Source organism: Vitis riparia, chromosome 11 (genome assembly GCF_004353265.1).
Source record: "Vitis riparia cultivar Riparia Gloire de Montpellier isolate 1030 chromosome 11, EGFV_Vit.rip_1.0, whole genome shotgun sequence".
Lineage (NCBI taxonomy): Eukaryota > Viridiplantae > Streptophyta > Magnoliopsida > Vitales > Vitaceae > Vitis > Vitis riparia.
The window spans coordinates 2633008-2648445 of record NC_048441.1 but is presented as its reverse complement, the minus strand read 5'-3'; the positions used below and the strand labels follow the sequence as shown (position 1 = coordinate 2648445).

General features: G+C 38.2%; 1 protein-coding gene and 1 pseudogene across 3 annotated transcripts in view; both read left to right on the top strand.

The window, feature by feature from the left end:
* The window catches only part of LOC117925049 (mannosyl-oligosaccharide 1,2-alpha-mannosidase MNS1-like), a 70745-nt gene that overhangs the window by 40778 nt on the left and 14529 nt on the right, over window positions 1-15438 (top strand). For 2 of the 3 annotated variants that reach the window (XM_034843867.1, XM_034843865.1), the window contains exons 9-11: window positions 7288-7353; window positions 14024-14132; window positions 14226-14324. In XM_034843867.1, coding sequence (XP_034699758.1) covers window positions 7288-7353; window positions 14024-14132; window positions 14226-14324 — 274 coding nt within the window. The remainder of the gene's footprint in view (window positions 1-7287; window positions 7354-14023; window positions 14133-14225; window positions 14325-15438) is intronic. The other variant, XM_034843866.1, reaches the window with a different exon arrangement.
* Window positions 6146-6248, top strand: LOC117925778 (annotated as a pseudogene).

Here is a 15438-nt window from a genome sequence, read left to right as displayed (position 1 = left end):
AGTCTGGAAGGAAAGACATTTGTTGGCTTTTGGGAATGAGGGGCTTTTGCTCCAAAGACTGAAATATTATTTTGTATGTAATCTTTGGTCTTGGGTTAGGGTGTTTATAGTTTTGAGCCCTTCTTCTCTTGTTAGCTTTTTTGAGTGGCTAGGCTCTAATTAAGGGTAGGGGTTGTTGTTTATTTCCTCCTCCCTTGGTTTCGAGTCTGTGGGCTGCTTGTATACTCCCTGTATACCTAGAGGGCACTAGTTTGGTGTTTCCTCTTCCCGTTTAATTTTATTCTCTTTATCTATCAAAAAAAAAAAAAAAAAGGATGGGTTGGGAATTACTAACCCACGCCAAGCTTGTGGGCAATTTGGGTTCTTTCAAGTTATTAAATAAAATTAATATTTTAAAGTCTATGACATATAAATCATATTATAAAATAAAGAAGGTTAAAAGCTAAATTTCTCAAAGCCTTAAAATATGTTCTTTAGTTATTGATTTAACATAAATCACAACTCACAAACTCAAATTCTAACATTCTAAAATGCTTTTACAATTAAACAAAAATGATAAGCGTATTCATTTAAGACAATTTAAAAGTGATAAACACTATCCAAGATAATTAAAAAGTCAGAAATGTTAAGAGTTTAGTCATTATCGTTTTTGTGATAGAGCTAACAGGATTGGCAAATCTTTCTATTTTTCATATTTAAATAAAATTATAGATAATATAATTTAAAAATAATCAATAAATAATTATGTGCAGGTTTGGTTTTCAGCGAGTTGTCCAAAACTTCAATCCGCTCCAACCCTACTATTTTCAGGTTGATATTTTCTAACCCAAACCCAACCCTAACCCATTCAAACCCTGCCCATGCCAAGCCAAACCTTGGGTTGGGTGACTTGGTTCCACCTAAGTTGTAGCCTTATTCCTATGGACCAAATTAATCTGGACAGTACGATACCTCCTAAAGTAAGAAAGCTTTCGCTTGGTTGGTATTTTGGAAGAAAATAAATACATAGTCTGCTTCAAACCAGAAGCATGGATTGAGCCAATCATTTGTTCATTCATTGCTCCATTTCATATGCTTTGTGGAAGGTTGTTTTCTAGTTTGTCCCCAATGACATTTAAGATATGCCAGTTATTCTCTTTCAGGCTTTTGTAAGAAAGCAAGGCATAGCGTTTTGCCTTGTACTCTCATAGACGCTTTGTGGTTGATTTGGTTGTGGACAGGAGGCTAGGATTTTTCATGATATGTATAGGTTGGTGGATGGTACATGGACAGTGTGTTTATTTAGTTCTCTGTGGGTTTCAGTTACAAAAAAAGTTCAGCAGGGTTTCTTTTAGCTTTTATTTTAATAGATTGGTGAATTTTTTCTTTTGAGAACCAGAGGAAAGGTTATTACTATCTTCTGTGCTCTTATCCAGAGGAAAAATTATTGGTGGTTTTTAGGAAACCTAAGCAAGATGTATAATAAGAGAATGTAACCTAATCAAGGTACTTCTTAATTTCTTATTATTTATCAGAGGAGTAATACATATATATATATACAATTGAGAGACCTGATTAGGAAGGTGTTATCCCTAAGGAAACAACCACATTATGGTATGTACAGATATATACAGCTAACACTCCCCCTCAAGTTGGAGCATAGATGTTGATCATGCCCAGCTTGTTACAAAAGTACTCAACTCGAGTTCCATTTAGAGCTTTTGTAAAAATATCCCCAAGTTGCTCTCCAGTCTTTACATAGCCAGTAGAGATTAGATTTTCCTCAATCTTTTCACGAATGAAGTGACAATCAACTTCAATGTGTTTGGTTCTTTCATGATAGACTGGGTTCGCAGCAATATGAAGAGCGGCTTGATTGTCACACCAAAGCTTTGCTGGCATTGTGCACTTCAATCCCACTTCACATAAGAGTTGATGTATCCATATGATTTCACAAGTAGCTGTGCCATGGCCCTATACTCAGATTCTGCACTCGAACGGGATACAACACTCTGCTTCTTACTTTTCCAAGCCACTAGATTCCCGCCGAAGAACACACAATAACCTGTAGTGGATCTTCTATCAAACTTAGAACCTGCCCAATCCGCATCAGAAAAACACTCAATACAAGTGTGTCCCTGACTACTATATAGTATGCCTAGACCAGGAGCCTTCTTTAGATAGCACAAAATCTGCTCTAAAGCCGCCCAATGCTTTATTGTAGGCGCAGATGTGAACTGACTAACAACACTTACTGCATATGCAATATCTGGTCGCGTCACGGTGAGATAGTTTAGCTTCCCAACCACTCTCCGATACCTTTCAGGGTTGTAGAAGGGATCTCCATCATCTGGCATAAGTTGTACATTAGGCACCATCGGGGTAGTACATGGCTTTGCTTCTATCTTACCGGTCTCTTTAAGCAGATCAAGCACATACTTCCTCTGTGATAAGAACATCCCTTTTTGCTCCTTGATACTTCTATTCCCAGGAAATACTTCAGTTCACCCAAGTCCTTTGTATGAAACTTGGAATGCATGAATGTCTTAAGATCAGAGATTCCTGCATGATCATTTCCTGTAATAACTATATCATCGACATAGACCACAAGAAGTATGATACCAGCAGCTGTTTTCTTGTAGAAAACGGAGTGATCTTTCTCACTCTTGTTCATGCCAAATGCTTGAATCTCCTTACTGAATTTTCCAAACCAAGCACGGGGACTCTGCTTCAATCCATAGAGAGCTTTTTTCAGACAACAAACCTTCCCATACTCCCCCTGAGCAACAAACCCAGGAGGTTGCTCCAGATAGACCTCTTCCTCTAGATCACCATGAAGAAAAGCATTCTTGATGTCTAACTGATGTATCATCCACTGTTGGGAAGCAGCAATAGAAATAAATAGTCGAACTGAATTGAGTTTGGCAACAGGAGAGAAAGTATCAGAATAGTCTACTCCATATGTCTGAGCATATCCTCTAGCTACAAGTTTGGCTTTCAGTCGTGCCACAGAGCCATCAGGATTAACTTTTACCGCAAAGACCCACTTGCAGCCAACAACTTTCTTTCCTGGAGGCAAATCAACAAGTTTCCATGTATGATTATTCTCCAATGCACAGATTTCTTCAAGCATTGCATTCTTCCACCCAGGATGATTCAGGGCCTCTGTAACAGTTTTAGGTACTGAAATAGAATCTATAGAGGCTACAAGGACACTTGAGGAAGATGACAGGTGATCATAAGACACAAAGTTAGCAATGGAATAGATAGATTTGCAGTGTCGCTTACCTTTTCGAAGGCTAATAGGAAGGTCGAGATCACTGGAAGGATCAGATGACGAAGGAGCTGGTGCAGGACATGTATCTGTTGTCATTGGGCGCCGAGAGTACACCTGGACAATGGGTGGTTTGTCTGGAGCAGGAGGAATAGTAACAACAGGACCCAAATGAGCAAGAGACGCATCAGAATCAACCACACTTGATTGTCCAGCAATTGGTCTTGAATGAACCACTTGATACACGAGCCATTCTTCATCCTCCTCACTTGCAGAACTTGTGGGTGAAGAGAAGAAGGATGTGTCTTCGGAAAACACAACATCCGTTGAAATTAGATACTTATTGAGATCAGGCGAGAAACATCTATAGCCCTTTTGCTGTCTTGAGTACCCCAAGAAAACACACCGTAACGCCTTAGGATCAAGTTTAGTAACAAAAGGCCTTGTATCTCTAACATAGCATGTACATCCAAAAATTCTTGGTTCAAGGGGAAAAGGTGATTTCTGTGGATGTATTACTTTGTACGGAATATCACCTTTAAGCACTACAGTGGGCATACGGTTGATCAAAAAGCAAGCTGTGGAAACGGCATCAGCCCAAAACTGTTTCGGAACCTTCATCTGGAACATGAGTGCACGAGCTGTCTCAAGTAAATGCCTGTTTTTTCTTTCAGCAACCCCATTTTGAGAAGGAGTATCAACACATGATGTTTGATGAAGAATCCCATGGTGACTCATGTAATTCTGAAATGAGTTAGACACATATTCTTTTCCATTATCGCTTCTTAATATTTTCACAGGCACATCATATTGGGTTTTAATCTCAGCAGAGAAAGCACAAAAATGGGAAAACACTTCTGAACGATTCTTCATAAAATAAATCCAAGTCATTCGAGAAAAATCATCCACAAAGGTAACAAAATATCGAAACCCAGTTTGAGAAGTAACAGGGCACGGACCCCAAACATCAGAATGTACTAACTCAAACAAAGACTCAGCCCGTTTATTAATCCTTGGGCCTAAAGAACTACGATGATGCTTCGCAAAATGACACGACTCACAATCTAATGAAGGTAAAGTATCAAACTGAGGACATAATTTCTTCAACACCGATAGAGAAGGATGTCCTAACCGACAATGAGCTTCAACAGGAGAGGCAGTACTGACACACGCAACTGGTCGAGGTACCCACTCGTCAAGAATATAGAGCCCATCAGATACATGTCCTTTACCAAATGTCCGTTTCGTCATAAGATCCTGAAACACACAATGATCAGGGAAAAATGAGACACTACAATTCAGATTTTTGGTAAGTTTACTGACAGAGATTAGGTTAAAGGCCAAATTTGGTAAGTTTAACACAGACGATAACGTAATAGAAGATGTTGGTTTCACAGTCCCAGACCCTTTAATCTCATAGGTAGAACCATCAGCAACAGTAACAGGGGGAGCAGAATGTGTTCTGAAGGTAGAGAAAGTTTTATGATTACCTGTCATATGATCTGTGGCACCTGAATCAATTATCCATTTGTTTGAGGAGGAGACAAGACATGTTTTACCTGACTCTGCCAGAGCACTAACAGGAGTAGATGCTTTCAGTGCGTCTTGATACTGTGAATATTTGGCAAACTCTTCTGCTGTCATAGTGATGATCTTGTCTGAGGAGTCTGAAAACGTAGCAGTATCAGATGTAGCAACATTGGCAGTTTGAATTCTCCGATTTCGATTTTGCAATTTCCTACAGTTTCTCTTGGTATGGCCAGCCTCATGGCAGTAAAAACACACAATAGTACTTGAATCATTGCCACGATTTTCGAATGCCCTGTTTCCGCCCCTATTATTCACCCTTCTTGTATTTTCTGCATTTCCTCCTTTGGCAACAAGAACATTGGTGTGCTGAGAAGATGAGACATTCTCAGTTCGTAGAACTCTACTGAAAACTTCCTGAAGGGAACCAATGTCAGAACCAGAAAGAATCTGAGATTTGGCAGTCTCAAACTCAGATGGGAGACCGGATAAGAAGCTCATAACAGCCATCTGTTCCCGTTGAGCCTGTTGGACTCTAACATCCGGACTGAAAGGCATAAGTGCATTCAATTCCTCATATACCTTCTTGAAGTCCATAAAATATGCAGTGAGGGATTTAGCTCCCTTTTCAGGACAATGGAAGGCATTCCATACATCATACATCCGAGAGACATTTCCTTTTCCAGAGTACAGAAAATCAAGATAATCCATTAGCTCTTTAACAAATTCACAATGGCTCAGCAGACCAACAATATCACTATTAATAGAGTTTTTCATCTGCAGAAATAACCGTGCATCATCTTGCAACCAAAGTTTTCTAGTGATATCAGTAGGAGGTTCCTCAGTCAAGTGATCATCTTTAGCAACACTTCTCAGATAAATTTTGATAGTCTTGCTCCATTCAATATAATTAGACCCATTTAATTTGTGTTCAGTTATTTTTGACACAATGGGCACTATATCAGCAACAGAATTCTTATTCTCTTCCATGATAATAAAATTCAATCTCCAAAGTAATCAGCCCAGACCAGAAATTACAATTCACCACACAGCAAGAAGAAAGAGACAAGTACCTCTCTTACACGAAGGGGTCAAAAGCGTCAAAGCTTGCGTCAAAAGCAACTATAAAACCCCTTGACAAAATGTATTGCTGTCGTGGCTACCAAGGTGGGCGGAAGGAGAATCACAACCGTCGGTTTCCGGCGACTGTGATGTACAGGGAACAGCCGGCCAGATTCGGAGCAAAGTGCGAATCTAGGGTTGCGGCGGAGTAGGAGGAACGCCGGTGATCAGCGTCGAAGAGAAGGCGTGAGAGGGTGTCGGGATCTGAGACCGGGGTTCGAATCCTGGAAGAAGAAATTAAGAGAGCAGTGAGGTTTGATTTTCGCTAAACTCGTGATGGCTGGGTCTCATCACCAACGTCTGATGTATCAGACGACAATACGCCCATCTGAGAAGAAGGCGTCTCAGGAAGGTGGATCGAGGGGCAGGGTGGATCGAGGGGCAAGGTTCCGGCGAAGGTGACAAATCTGACCAATCTCCGTCGACGCGTCCCAATGGCAGAATCTCAACACCATCCACAAATCTCTCTCTTTCTTTCTCGCGGATTGCAGCGATGACTCGCGGTAACCAGAGAGATCGGGATCGGGAAAGGGTTCAGTCACGGAACCCCAAGGGCAGAATCTCAAAGAACAAGAGCGGAGCGAGATCACCTTGGCCAGAGAATGGGATTGCGTCACCCACGCAACTGATCGGAGGTCAACAGAAGCTGCTACGCTCCTCCACGCGCCGGCGCGTGAGTTGATGCGTCCTGCTTCTCACGCGTTCAGCTTCAGGTCACCGGACTTCGGGTACCGGCCGATCTTGACACCTCCCAGACTTTGAGCCAATGGCTCTGATACCATGTAACCTAATCAAGGTACTTCTTAATTTCTTATTATTTATCAGAGGAGTAATACATATATATATATACAATTGAGAGACCTGATTAGGAAGGTGTTATCCCTAAGGAAACAACCACATTATGGTATGTACAGATATATACAGCTAACAGAGAACAATTAGAGGTCATAGGGGAGAAATAATCTGTCTTATTTAGGCTGGTAGGCAGTGGGTTGGCTATTTAAGCTGAGATTTTAGCACTATTGAAGGGTTTGAGATGTCCAGGAGTATATAATGTTCTACTCAAGCTACTATTCTTCTTGAAACAATAGAGAGGCCTACAAAATTTGATTCAGAAAGAGCGCAACTTATTCTTTTATGGATGGTTAAGACTTTTCTCATCAAGGTAAGTATGTGTATGAGGCCTTTCACAGAATGATTACTAGTCACAACCATTGTGCTGCCAAAAGTATATAATATTCACCTGGGATGTATTTTATTTCCATAACATGCATTGTCATGTACATATTGCATGTCAATTGATTTACAAAATGTCTTTTTCAGTTATATTCTGGTTATTGCTTGTTTGTAACAATAAAGGTTCTTAACTCATTAACATGATACAGTTTTTATGAATATTTACTCAAGGCTTGGATACAAGGGAACAAAACTGAAGCTGTGAAGCATTACAGGTGAGAAGCCTTCATGTTCTTTAACATTATGGGATTGGTGAGATGCATAGGAGATTATGCATCAAACTGTTTCATGTCAATTTGAATTGCTTGAGGGGCCACCACTTATTTCTGTGCACATGTATGGAGTTTCCATTATATAGATTGGAAAGAACACAAAACTACTGTATACTGCAAGCTGCAGGCCCATTTGGGTGTGGACAAGAAAATGAGTTTTCATTCTGATAATGGAATGCTGTTCCCCCACATTTTTCTGTCTGGAAACACATTTTTTACTAATGAGAAATAAAAACACTTGGGATAAGAAGACTATGAAAAAAGGTTTGGTTGTAATCTGAAACTGTTACTTGGCAAACCATTACCAATGGAGAGGTAATTGGTGGCTGTTTGGCCCTAATACCATGACATTAGCACATTCGGACTGCAAGTCAACTGCATAAACTATGACTTAGAATTTACCATCAATAATAACAGCATCTCAATTTCAGTTTGTGCCATCACAGATAATGAGTTCTCTGTGTTTAGGCTGCTGCATAATGCACAATGTAATAAAATCTTATGTATTATGGCCAATGCCCTCTCAGCCAGTCATCACTAACATCATGAAGAATCTGTTATGTCGATCACAATTTGCATGATTTACCAACTAATGTAAACATTTAAGCAGCAAGTCTGCCTGTAGATCAACACATAATGGCATAACACAATATGATAAAAATTATAATCCAAAAAAATCAGTATAGATGGTCTAAAATGAGTAGGTGTCTGTACTTTAACACGAGTAATGAATAGTTCCAATTTAAGTAAAGGAATGGCATGCCAAGGAGGGTGTAGCTTCCACAGCACACATATAGGAGAAGATGGGTATGGTAATCATTATGGTGGCATGCTTGTTGAACATCACTTTGGTACTGTGCAATGTTACAGCTGTGAATCATGTGTTTTGCTTGCAGTCTGATTTTACAGTCTTTCAAGTGTTACCAAGAAAAAATTTCAAAACATTAATAATAATAACAGAAAATTTTCCTTTGAGGCCTGCCTCAAGTATTGAGGGACTGGGTTGGGGGTGTGGGAAGTTTTAGGTTTTAAAAAAAAAAATTTGTTTAATAGAATTCTTTCTCAATTAATAAAACAGTACATCGTAGTAAATAATATGTTTAGGTTGTATAAACATATCAAATCCTATCCGACCAAGAAACTCTTATATATCAATCCCTATAATTGAGGGATCTGATTCTATCATAATAAATACAAAATATACGCCATGTACACAACTCAATTTGTTATATAAAGAATACTGAGATTTCCAACACTCCCCCTCAAGCTGGTGAATAGATATTATCCATTCCCAACTTGCCTACTATAACATGAAACACGGAGTCAGCCAATCCCTTTGTGAGAACATTTGCTAGTTGATTATTTGTAGGAATATAGGGCGTACAATCAAATCACTCTCTAGTTTTTCCTTTATGAAGTGCCTATCAATTTCAATGTGCTCAATTCGATCGTGTTGTACTGGATTATGTGCAATACTAATGACTGACTTATTATCATAATAGAGCCTCATAGGACTATCCCATTTAATTATGAGATCTCCAAGAATTATCTTTATCCACAACAACTCATAGATGTCGTGTGCCATAACTCTAAATTCTGCTTCTGAGCTTGATCATGCCACCGCATTTTGCTTCTTACACCTCCAAGTCACCAAGATTCGTCCAAGAAAGGTACAATATCCTGTTGTAGACCTTCTGTCCATAATCAATCATGCATAATCAGCATTGGTATAGACCTCCAACCTCATTTCAGGGCCTTTTTTGAACAGAATTCCCTTACTCGGAGTACCCTTAAGGTAGTGTAGGATGCACTTGATAGCTGGAAGATGAATCTCTTTTGGATTGTGCATAAACTAACCACACTGACGGCATAAACAATGTTTGGTCTTGTGTGTGAAAGGTAAATCAACCTCCCAACTAATCGTTGATACATCCTTCGATCTATATTCTTGTCATATGTTGCCTCTCCTAGCTTTTGATTCTACTCAATGGGAGTTTCAGCTGGTTTACAACCAACCTTTCCAGTTTCCTTGAGCAAGTCTAACACATTTTTGCAAAGAAATTAATATCCCCTACTTAGATTATGCTACCTCTATTCCTAAGAAATAAGAAATATTTCAACTTGTCCAATACTTTTATCTTGGATTCATTTGCCAAAGGTCTCTGAAGTCTCTCCTTTTTTTTTAGATCATACCTGTCACAATTATATAATTAACAAAACCAACATGACTGTGACTCCCCCTGAAGCTGAATATTTTATAAACAATGTATGATTTTCTTGACTTTGCTTGTACTTCATCTCCATCACTGTTTTAGTAAACCTACCAAACCATGCGCTAGGAGATTGCTTTAGACCATACAAAGCTTTCTTTAACTTGCACACTTTATTTTTGCCTAAACCTGTATTGAAACTTGGTAATGCTTTCATATAAATTTCTTCTTCGAGATCTCCATGTAAAAACACATTCTTTACATCAAATTATTGCAAATCCCAACCAAATATGGCAGCTAAAGATAACAAAATTCTTACAATATTCATCTTAACCACTGGTGCAAATGTTTCTTAAGAGTCAAATACCATATGTTTGTGTATACCCTTTTGCAACAAGTCTTGCCTTATATCTTTCAAGTGAACCATCTACCTTGTACTTCACTGTGAACATCCACTTGCAACCAATCGGTTTCTTTCCTCTTGGTAACTCCACAATCTCCCACGTCCCATTTTTCTCCAATGCCTTTGTCTCAATTCTCATAGCTTGTTTCCAATTCCCATCTCTAAGTGCCTCAGACAAGGTTTGTGGAATGGTAATGGTGTTAAGTTGGGTGAGGAAGGCTCGATGAGAAGGTGAAAAGCTGTTAAAGGTCACAAAATTAGACAAAGAATGTTGGGTATAAGATCTTGTAACTTCTTTGATAGCAATGGGTAAATTAAGGTTAGTATAACCTTGAGATTGAAGTAAATAAGAAGAGGAAACATTGATTACCTCATTACTAGGTAATGGATTGGACTCTTGAACTTGCATAGGATCAATAATGGTAGCTTTCCTCCTTGATTACACTTGCAATGGCTTTGTAGTTGTAGGTTTTGAAGAGTCCACTCTCGTTGACTCTCCAAGGGTTTCAAGTTCGAGGGACTTAGGTTCGGGTTCAAGAGGAACATTTACTATTTTAGGAGTCTCACCAAATAAGGAAGAATAAGACGAAGAAGAGAAAGGCAGATCAAGCAAAAACATACCCTTATCTTCCATAGATGATGTCTCCCCTTGAAGATAAGGGTTACAAAAATAACTCTCATTTTCAACAAAGGTCATATCTGTCGAGACAATTTTTTCTAGTTGCAAGATGAGAGCACTTATACCCTTTTTGAGTGGAAGAATACCCAACAAAAATGCATTTAATAGCTCTAGGGTCCAACTTACTAAGATTATAGGTATGAGCATGAATGAATGATACATAACCAAGGACTAGTGGAGCAAGTTTGTTTGAGATATAGAAGTTCGGAAAAAATTCTAAAAAACATTGCATTGGACTTTTCATTGTTGAGACTCTAGAAGGCACCCTGTTTATGAGATGTGCAATAGTAAGAATTGCTTCTCCCCATAAAGATTTTGGAAAATTTTTCTGAAACAAAAGGGCTCGGGTAATAGCTAATAGGTGACCATTTTTCTGCTCAACAACCCCATTTTGCTAGGGTGTGTCAACACAAGAGGACTCATGTAGAATTCCTTCTTTCTGAAAGAAGGGTGACAAAAGTTGATTGAAGAATTCCTTAGCATTGTTGGTTCTAATTTTTTTGAGCGCAATCCCAAACTAGTTTTAGATCAATACTAAAAATGGTTGGAAAAATAGTACTTACATCAGATGATAATGGGCTTCAAGGCCCAAGCTTTAATTTGGCACTCTCTAGATGATAATGGGCTTAGTTGGGATCTTATATAAGTCAATATGGGTTCAGCCTAGAAAGTACTTTCAAAAATTAAGTTATGGGCTTAGTCAATGGTTAAAGTTACCATTTTCAATCATTATTGTTATCATTTTCCAACAGTCTTTAATGTGGTTAGTAATCAGTCCAAGTTTGCTATTTTCAAGTTGCATTTATTGTGTCTAGTTCCAAGGAGTTATAAGTCCCTAGAAAAGTCTTATATGGTAGTTGATTAGTCTTTTGGAAGTAATCAATGAATGAATGAATTTTCAGCAGCCAGTTTTTCCTTTGTGAGATGCAAAGAGTACTTGGTGTGAAGCCTAAGGTTTCTAGGAGTGATTCCTAAGGTCCTTGCAATTATACTCTCCTTTCATTTTATTTTTTGTACTGCATCACATAACTCTAAGAATACTAAAAGGAGGGTGATCAAAACAAAAATGAAAAAGCCAAATTTGGTCCTTATTTGAAGATTTTTTAGACAAAAATGACATAAGAACTTGGTTCTTACTACTAGTCCAACCATTTGGTGCTTCAAGGTAGTAAAGTCCATTTTTTCTCTAACAAGTCCAGTCATTGTCCCCGTAGCCCAGTCCTGAAATAAACAATTTGTGGGGAAAAAGGTTACATTATGGTGTAGATCTTTTGTTAGTTGATGGATGGAATGTTGGTAGACAATTTTGGAACATGGAAGACATTTTTTAATTTTAGGGCACACTTATTTCTCCTTGACAAGCCACTGTGGCCAGAGATCTCTGCAATTGTAATCTTTTTGTTGCTAGGGCTGGGTTATAGGTAGAGAATTTATGAGAGGAATGGGTCATATGGTCAGTAGCTCCTGAATCCAAGAGCTAGAAAAAGAAATATCAGAGGCACTTAAAATGAGAAACAGAAACCATACCTGATTCTGCTGAAAACACAAACTAGAGGGTTCTTCGAGAGTCTCCAATAGGCTCTTCAACCTGTCATTGTCTTCTTTGCTAAACTGAGCCTTTTCACCACTAATGAAACCTGTTTTCTCGTCAGAAGAAGTCTGACCATTAGATAAATGTGTCTGTCCATGTTGTCCATTCCTGAAGCCTCCATTTCGGTTTTGGCCTTGTGACTGATTAGGATTTGGCGGTCTCCCATGGAGTTTGTAGCCGGTTTCCTTAGTATGTCATGGTTTCTTACAGTAGTTACACCATACAGTGGGTTTTGAAGATTTAGGTAAGTCTCCACACCTACTATTGTTACTTACTATCTGTCCATCATTGCTAGATATAACTTCTTTTCCACTTGAATTGATAGAAATCATTGCTGAGCCTTCTACCAATTGTGGTTCAAGCATAACTATCCTCCTACTTTCTTCCGTTCAGATGATAGATATGGTCTTGTTCATAGATGGCAGCTCTTCTTTTCCAAGAACTTGGACTCTAACTTGATCAAATTCAATGTTAAGACCAACAAGAAAATAAAAAAATCCTTTCCCTCTCAACAAACCTTTGAAGCATGGCAATATCTTCATTGCACTTCATTTGTATACTTCGATAATGATCCATCTCTAGCCAAAAACTTTTTAGAATATTAGCATATTCAGTAACCAAATGTAAACCTTGTTTTGTGGCAGCAATTTTGATCCTGATCTCATAAAGTAAGGTAACATCACGCATCTTGGAGTACATTTGTCTTAACAAGCTTCCATATTTCACAGGCAGAATTCAGAAACATGCAGGTTCCTGCAATATCTAGTTTCATGGAATTCCCAAGCTAGGATATAATCATCGAGTCTTCTTCATCCCAGCTAGTAAATTTTGGATCACTTAAATCTGGTCCTCCACTAATCAAATGGCTGAGTTTCCCCTTTCCCTTCGACAAAAGCCCTCTCTAATTAGGACCATTGCAGATAATTCTTTCCATTCAACCTATATGCTGCTTGTATGTTTTGAAGCTCCCCTGAAGGATGATTCTGCTGTGTTTCTATGGTAGATCCCTTCAGATTTGCTTGAGACACTTCAGACATCTTGAATAGAAAAAAAAGAAAAATGCAAACAAACAAATATGGAAAGGGGAAAAACTAAAGAGAGGAAAATAATGATGCTAAAGGGATGAACCCTAATCATAGAAGAAAAGAAAAATATTATTATAGAACCTGCTCTGATAACATAACAAAAGAAAATGTTTAATAGAATTCTTTCTCATTTAATAAAAAGTTACATCTTAGGAATATATATAACAAATCCTATTCAACTAGGAAACTCTTATCTATCAATCCCTATAATTGAGGGATCTGATTCTATCATAATAACTGCAAAATATACACCCTGTACACAACTCAGTTTTCCTTATATAGAGAATACCAAGATTTCCAACAAGGTTCAAGTCTCAGCAGGGACAAAAAAAAAATGTTACCTATTATAAAAAGGGAACAATTTTCCATTGTTAAATAAATTAGTTAAAAAATAATCATTCTTCTAGTATTGAATATCTAATGTGGCAGCACTTCATCTTTTTCTTCCTGAAACACAGGCACTTTGTCTCAGTCCCTTGCTTCCCATGCAACTTTTTGCCTTAACAAAGAATGCTATGGTGTGTTATTATTATGTTATTCTATTGACCATGTTGAGATAATTGAAAAAGAAAGTCTGATAAATTGTGGGAATTTCCTGAATTATTTTCCTTGATGAAATTTTGAGAAAGTGGATTCTAAATCCAGAGAAATGTGGGAGACATCAATGGAAGGTCTCAAAAGCTTGATTCGTAGGACAACACCATCCTCCTTTGCATACATATGTGAGAAGAATGGGAGATTCTTGTCTGATAAGGTATTGTTTTGATGATCAAAAGGAGATTTCTCTAGTGCTGGCTGAATATGCTGTTATGGAGTCTTTTAAATGCTTTTTTTTCTTAATATGCAGATGGATGAATTAGCATGCTTTGCTCCAGGGATGTTGGCTTTAGCTTCATATGATTATGGTCCTGGAGAAGCTGAGAAATATCTATCACTTGCGGAAGAGGTATTAATTGAAGACTAGTTTTATTAGGCTTCTGTGAAATGGGCTTGACTTGGATTTTGACTTCAAACTTTTGGGCACTTGGATTTAGATTTTTAAAAAATTAGTCGATTATCCTACAAAATAAAAAAAATAAGCAAACAAAACAAAACACAAGAATTTCCTTGAGTCTCATTTAAACTCTTAATATTGTCTTATAAAGCCGCTTTCTTATTCAAAGAGCAGGGAGCAAATTGAAACTTTTGTTCCTCAAGGCTACTAGAACTTTTTCATTGATACAGATGCTAACAAAGTGCTCTTCCCCATGGCGTCATCTAAACTCTTCATCCTTCCCTTCCTGCTTGTTAAGCTTGTTTCTGACATCAGGACATTGACTTCAGATCCTGCTCTGTGCATAATAATAGCTGCTACACCATTTTAAGGCTTTTACTAACAAAGGTATTTCTATCAGGATATCTGAGGGCTTCTTTAGAAGTTTTGGGGAGTAAGGCAAGATGTATGATTATTTTTATTATTTTGCGTATGGGTAGACTTTATTTTCCTATTGGTGAGAGGGAGATCTACTGGAAGGCTTAAAGGAAGGCGAGGGAGCAGCATGAATCAAACATCTTTAATTTGCATAAGGTTACCCTTTTGTGAGTGTTGTATCTCTAACAATCTCATTATGAGCGAGGGATCTTGTCTAGGGTAGGCAAACTTTTATCTACTACTTATTTAGGTCTTTTTTTTTTTTTGATGAGGAAAAATACTTCGTACAGTATAGGAGAACAAGAGGAGAAGAAAAAAATAAAAGAACCCCATTGTCTATGCCTTTGGCTTCCCACTCATTGGAGAATAGAGAGTCAAAACTCAAGGGGACCTGCAATCCCTAACATAATCAACAAGAGAAGGGCTTCTCTCTTAGCCAACCTATTAGCTTCCTCGTCTGCCGATCTGCTTCCTTGAGAAAGAAAGACCCTATCTCATAACAAGGGGATAAGGATCAAGTTCTTCTTCTTGTCTCTTCTACTTCCCTTATCATCCATAACTTCTCTTTTATATAAAGGTGCATCCATTGTCCTACATCACAAGGTCCAAAATCCTCCTCATCCAATCCAATGATTGCATCTTTAGAAGT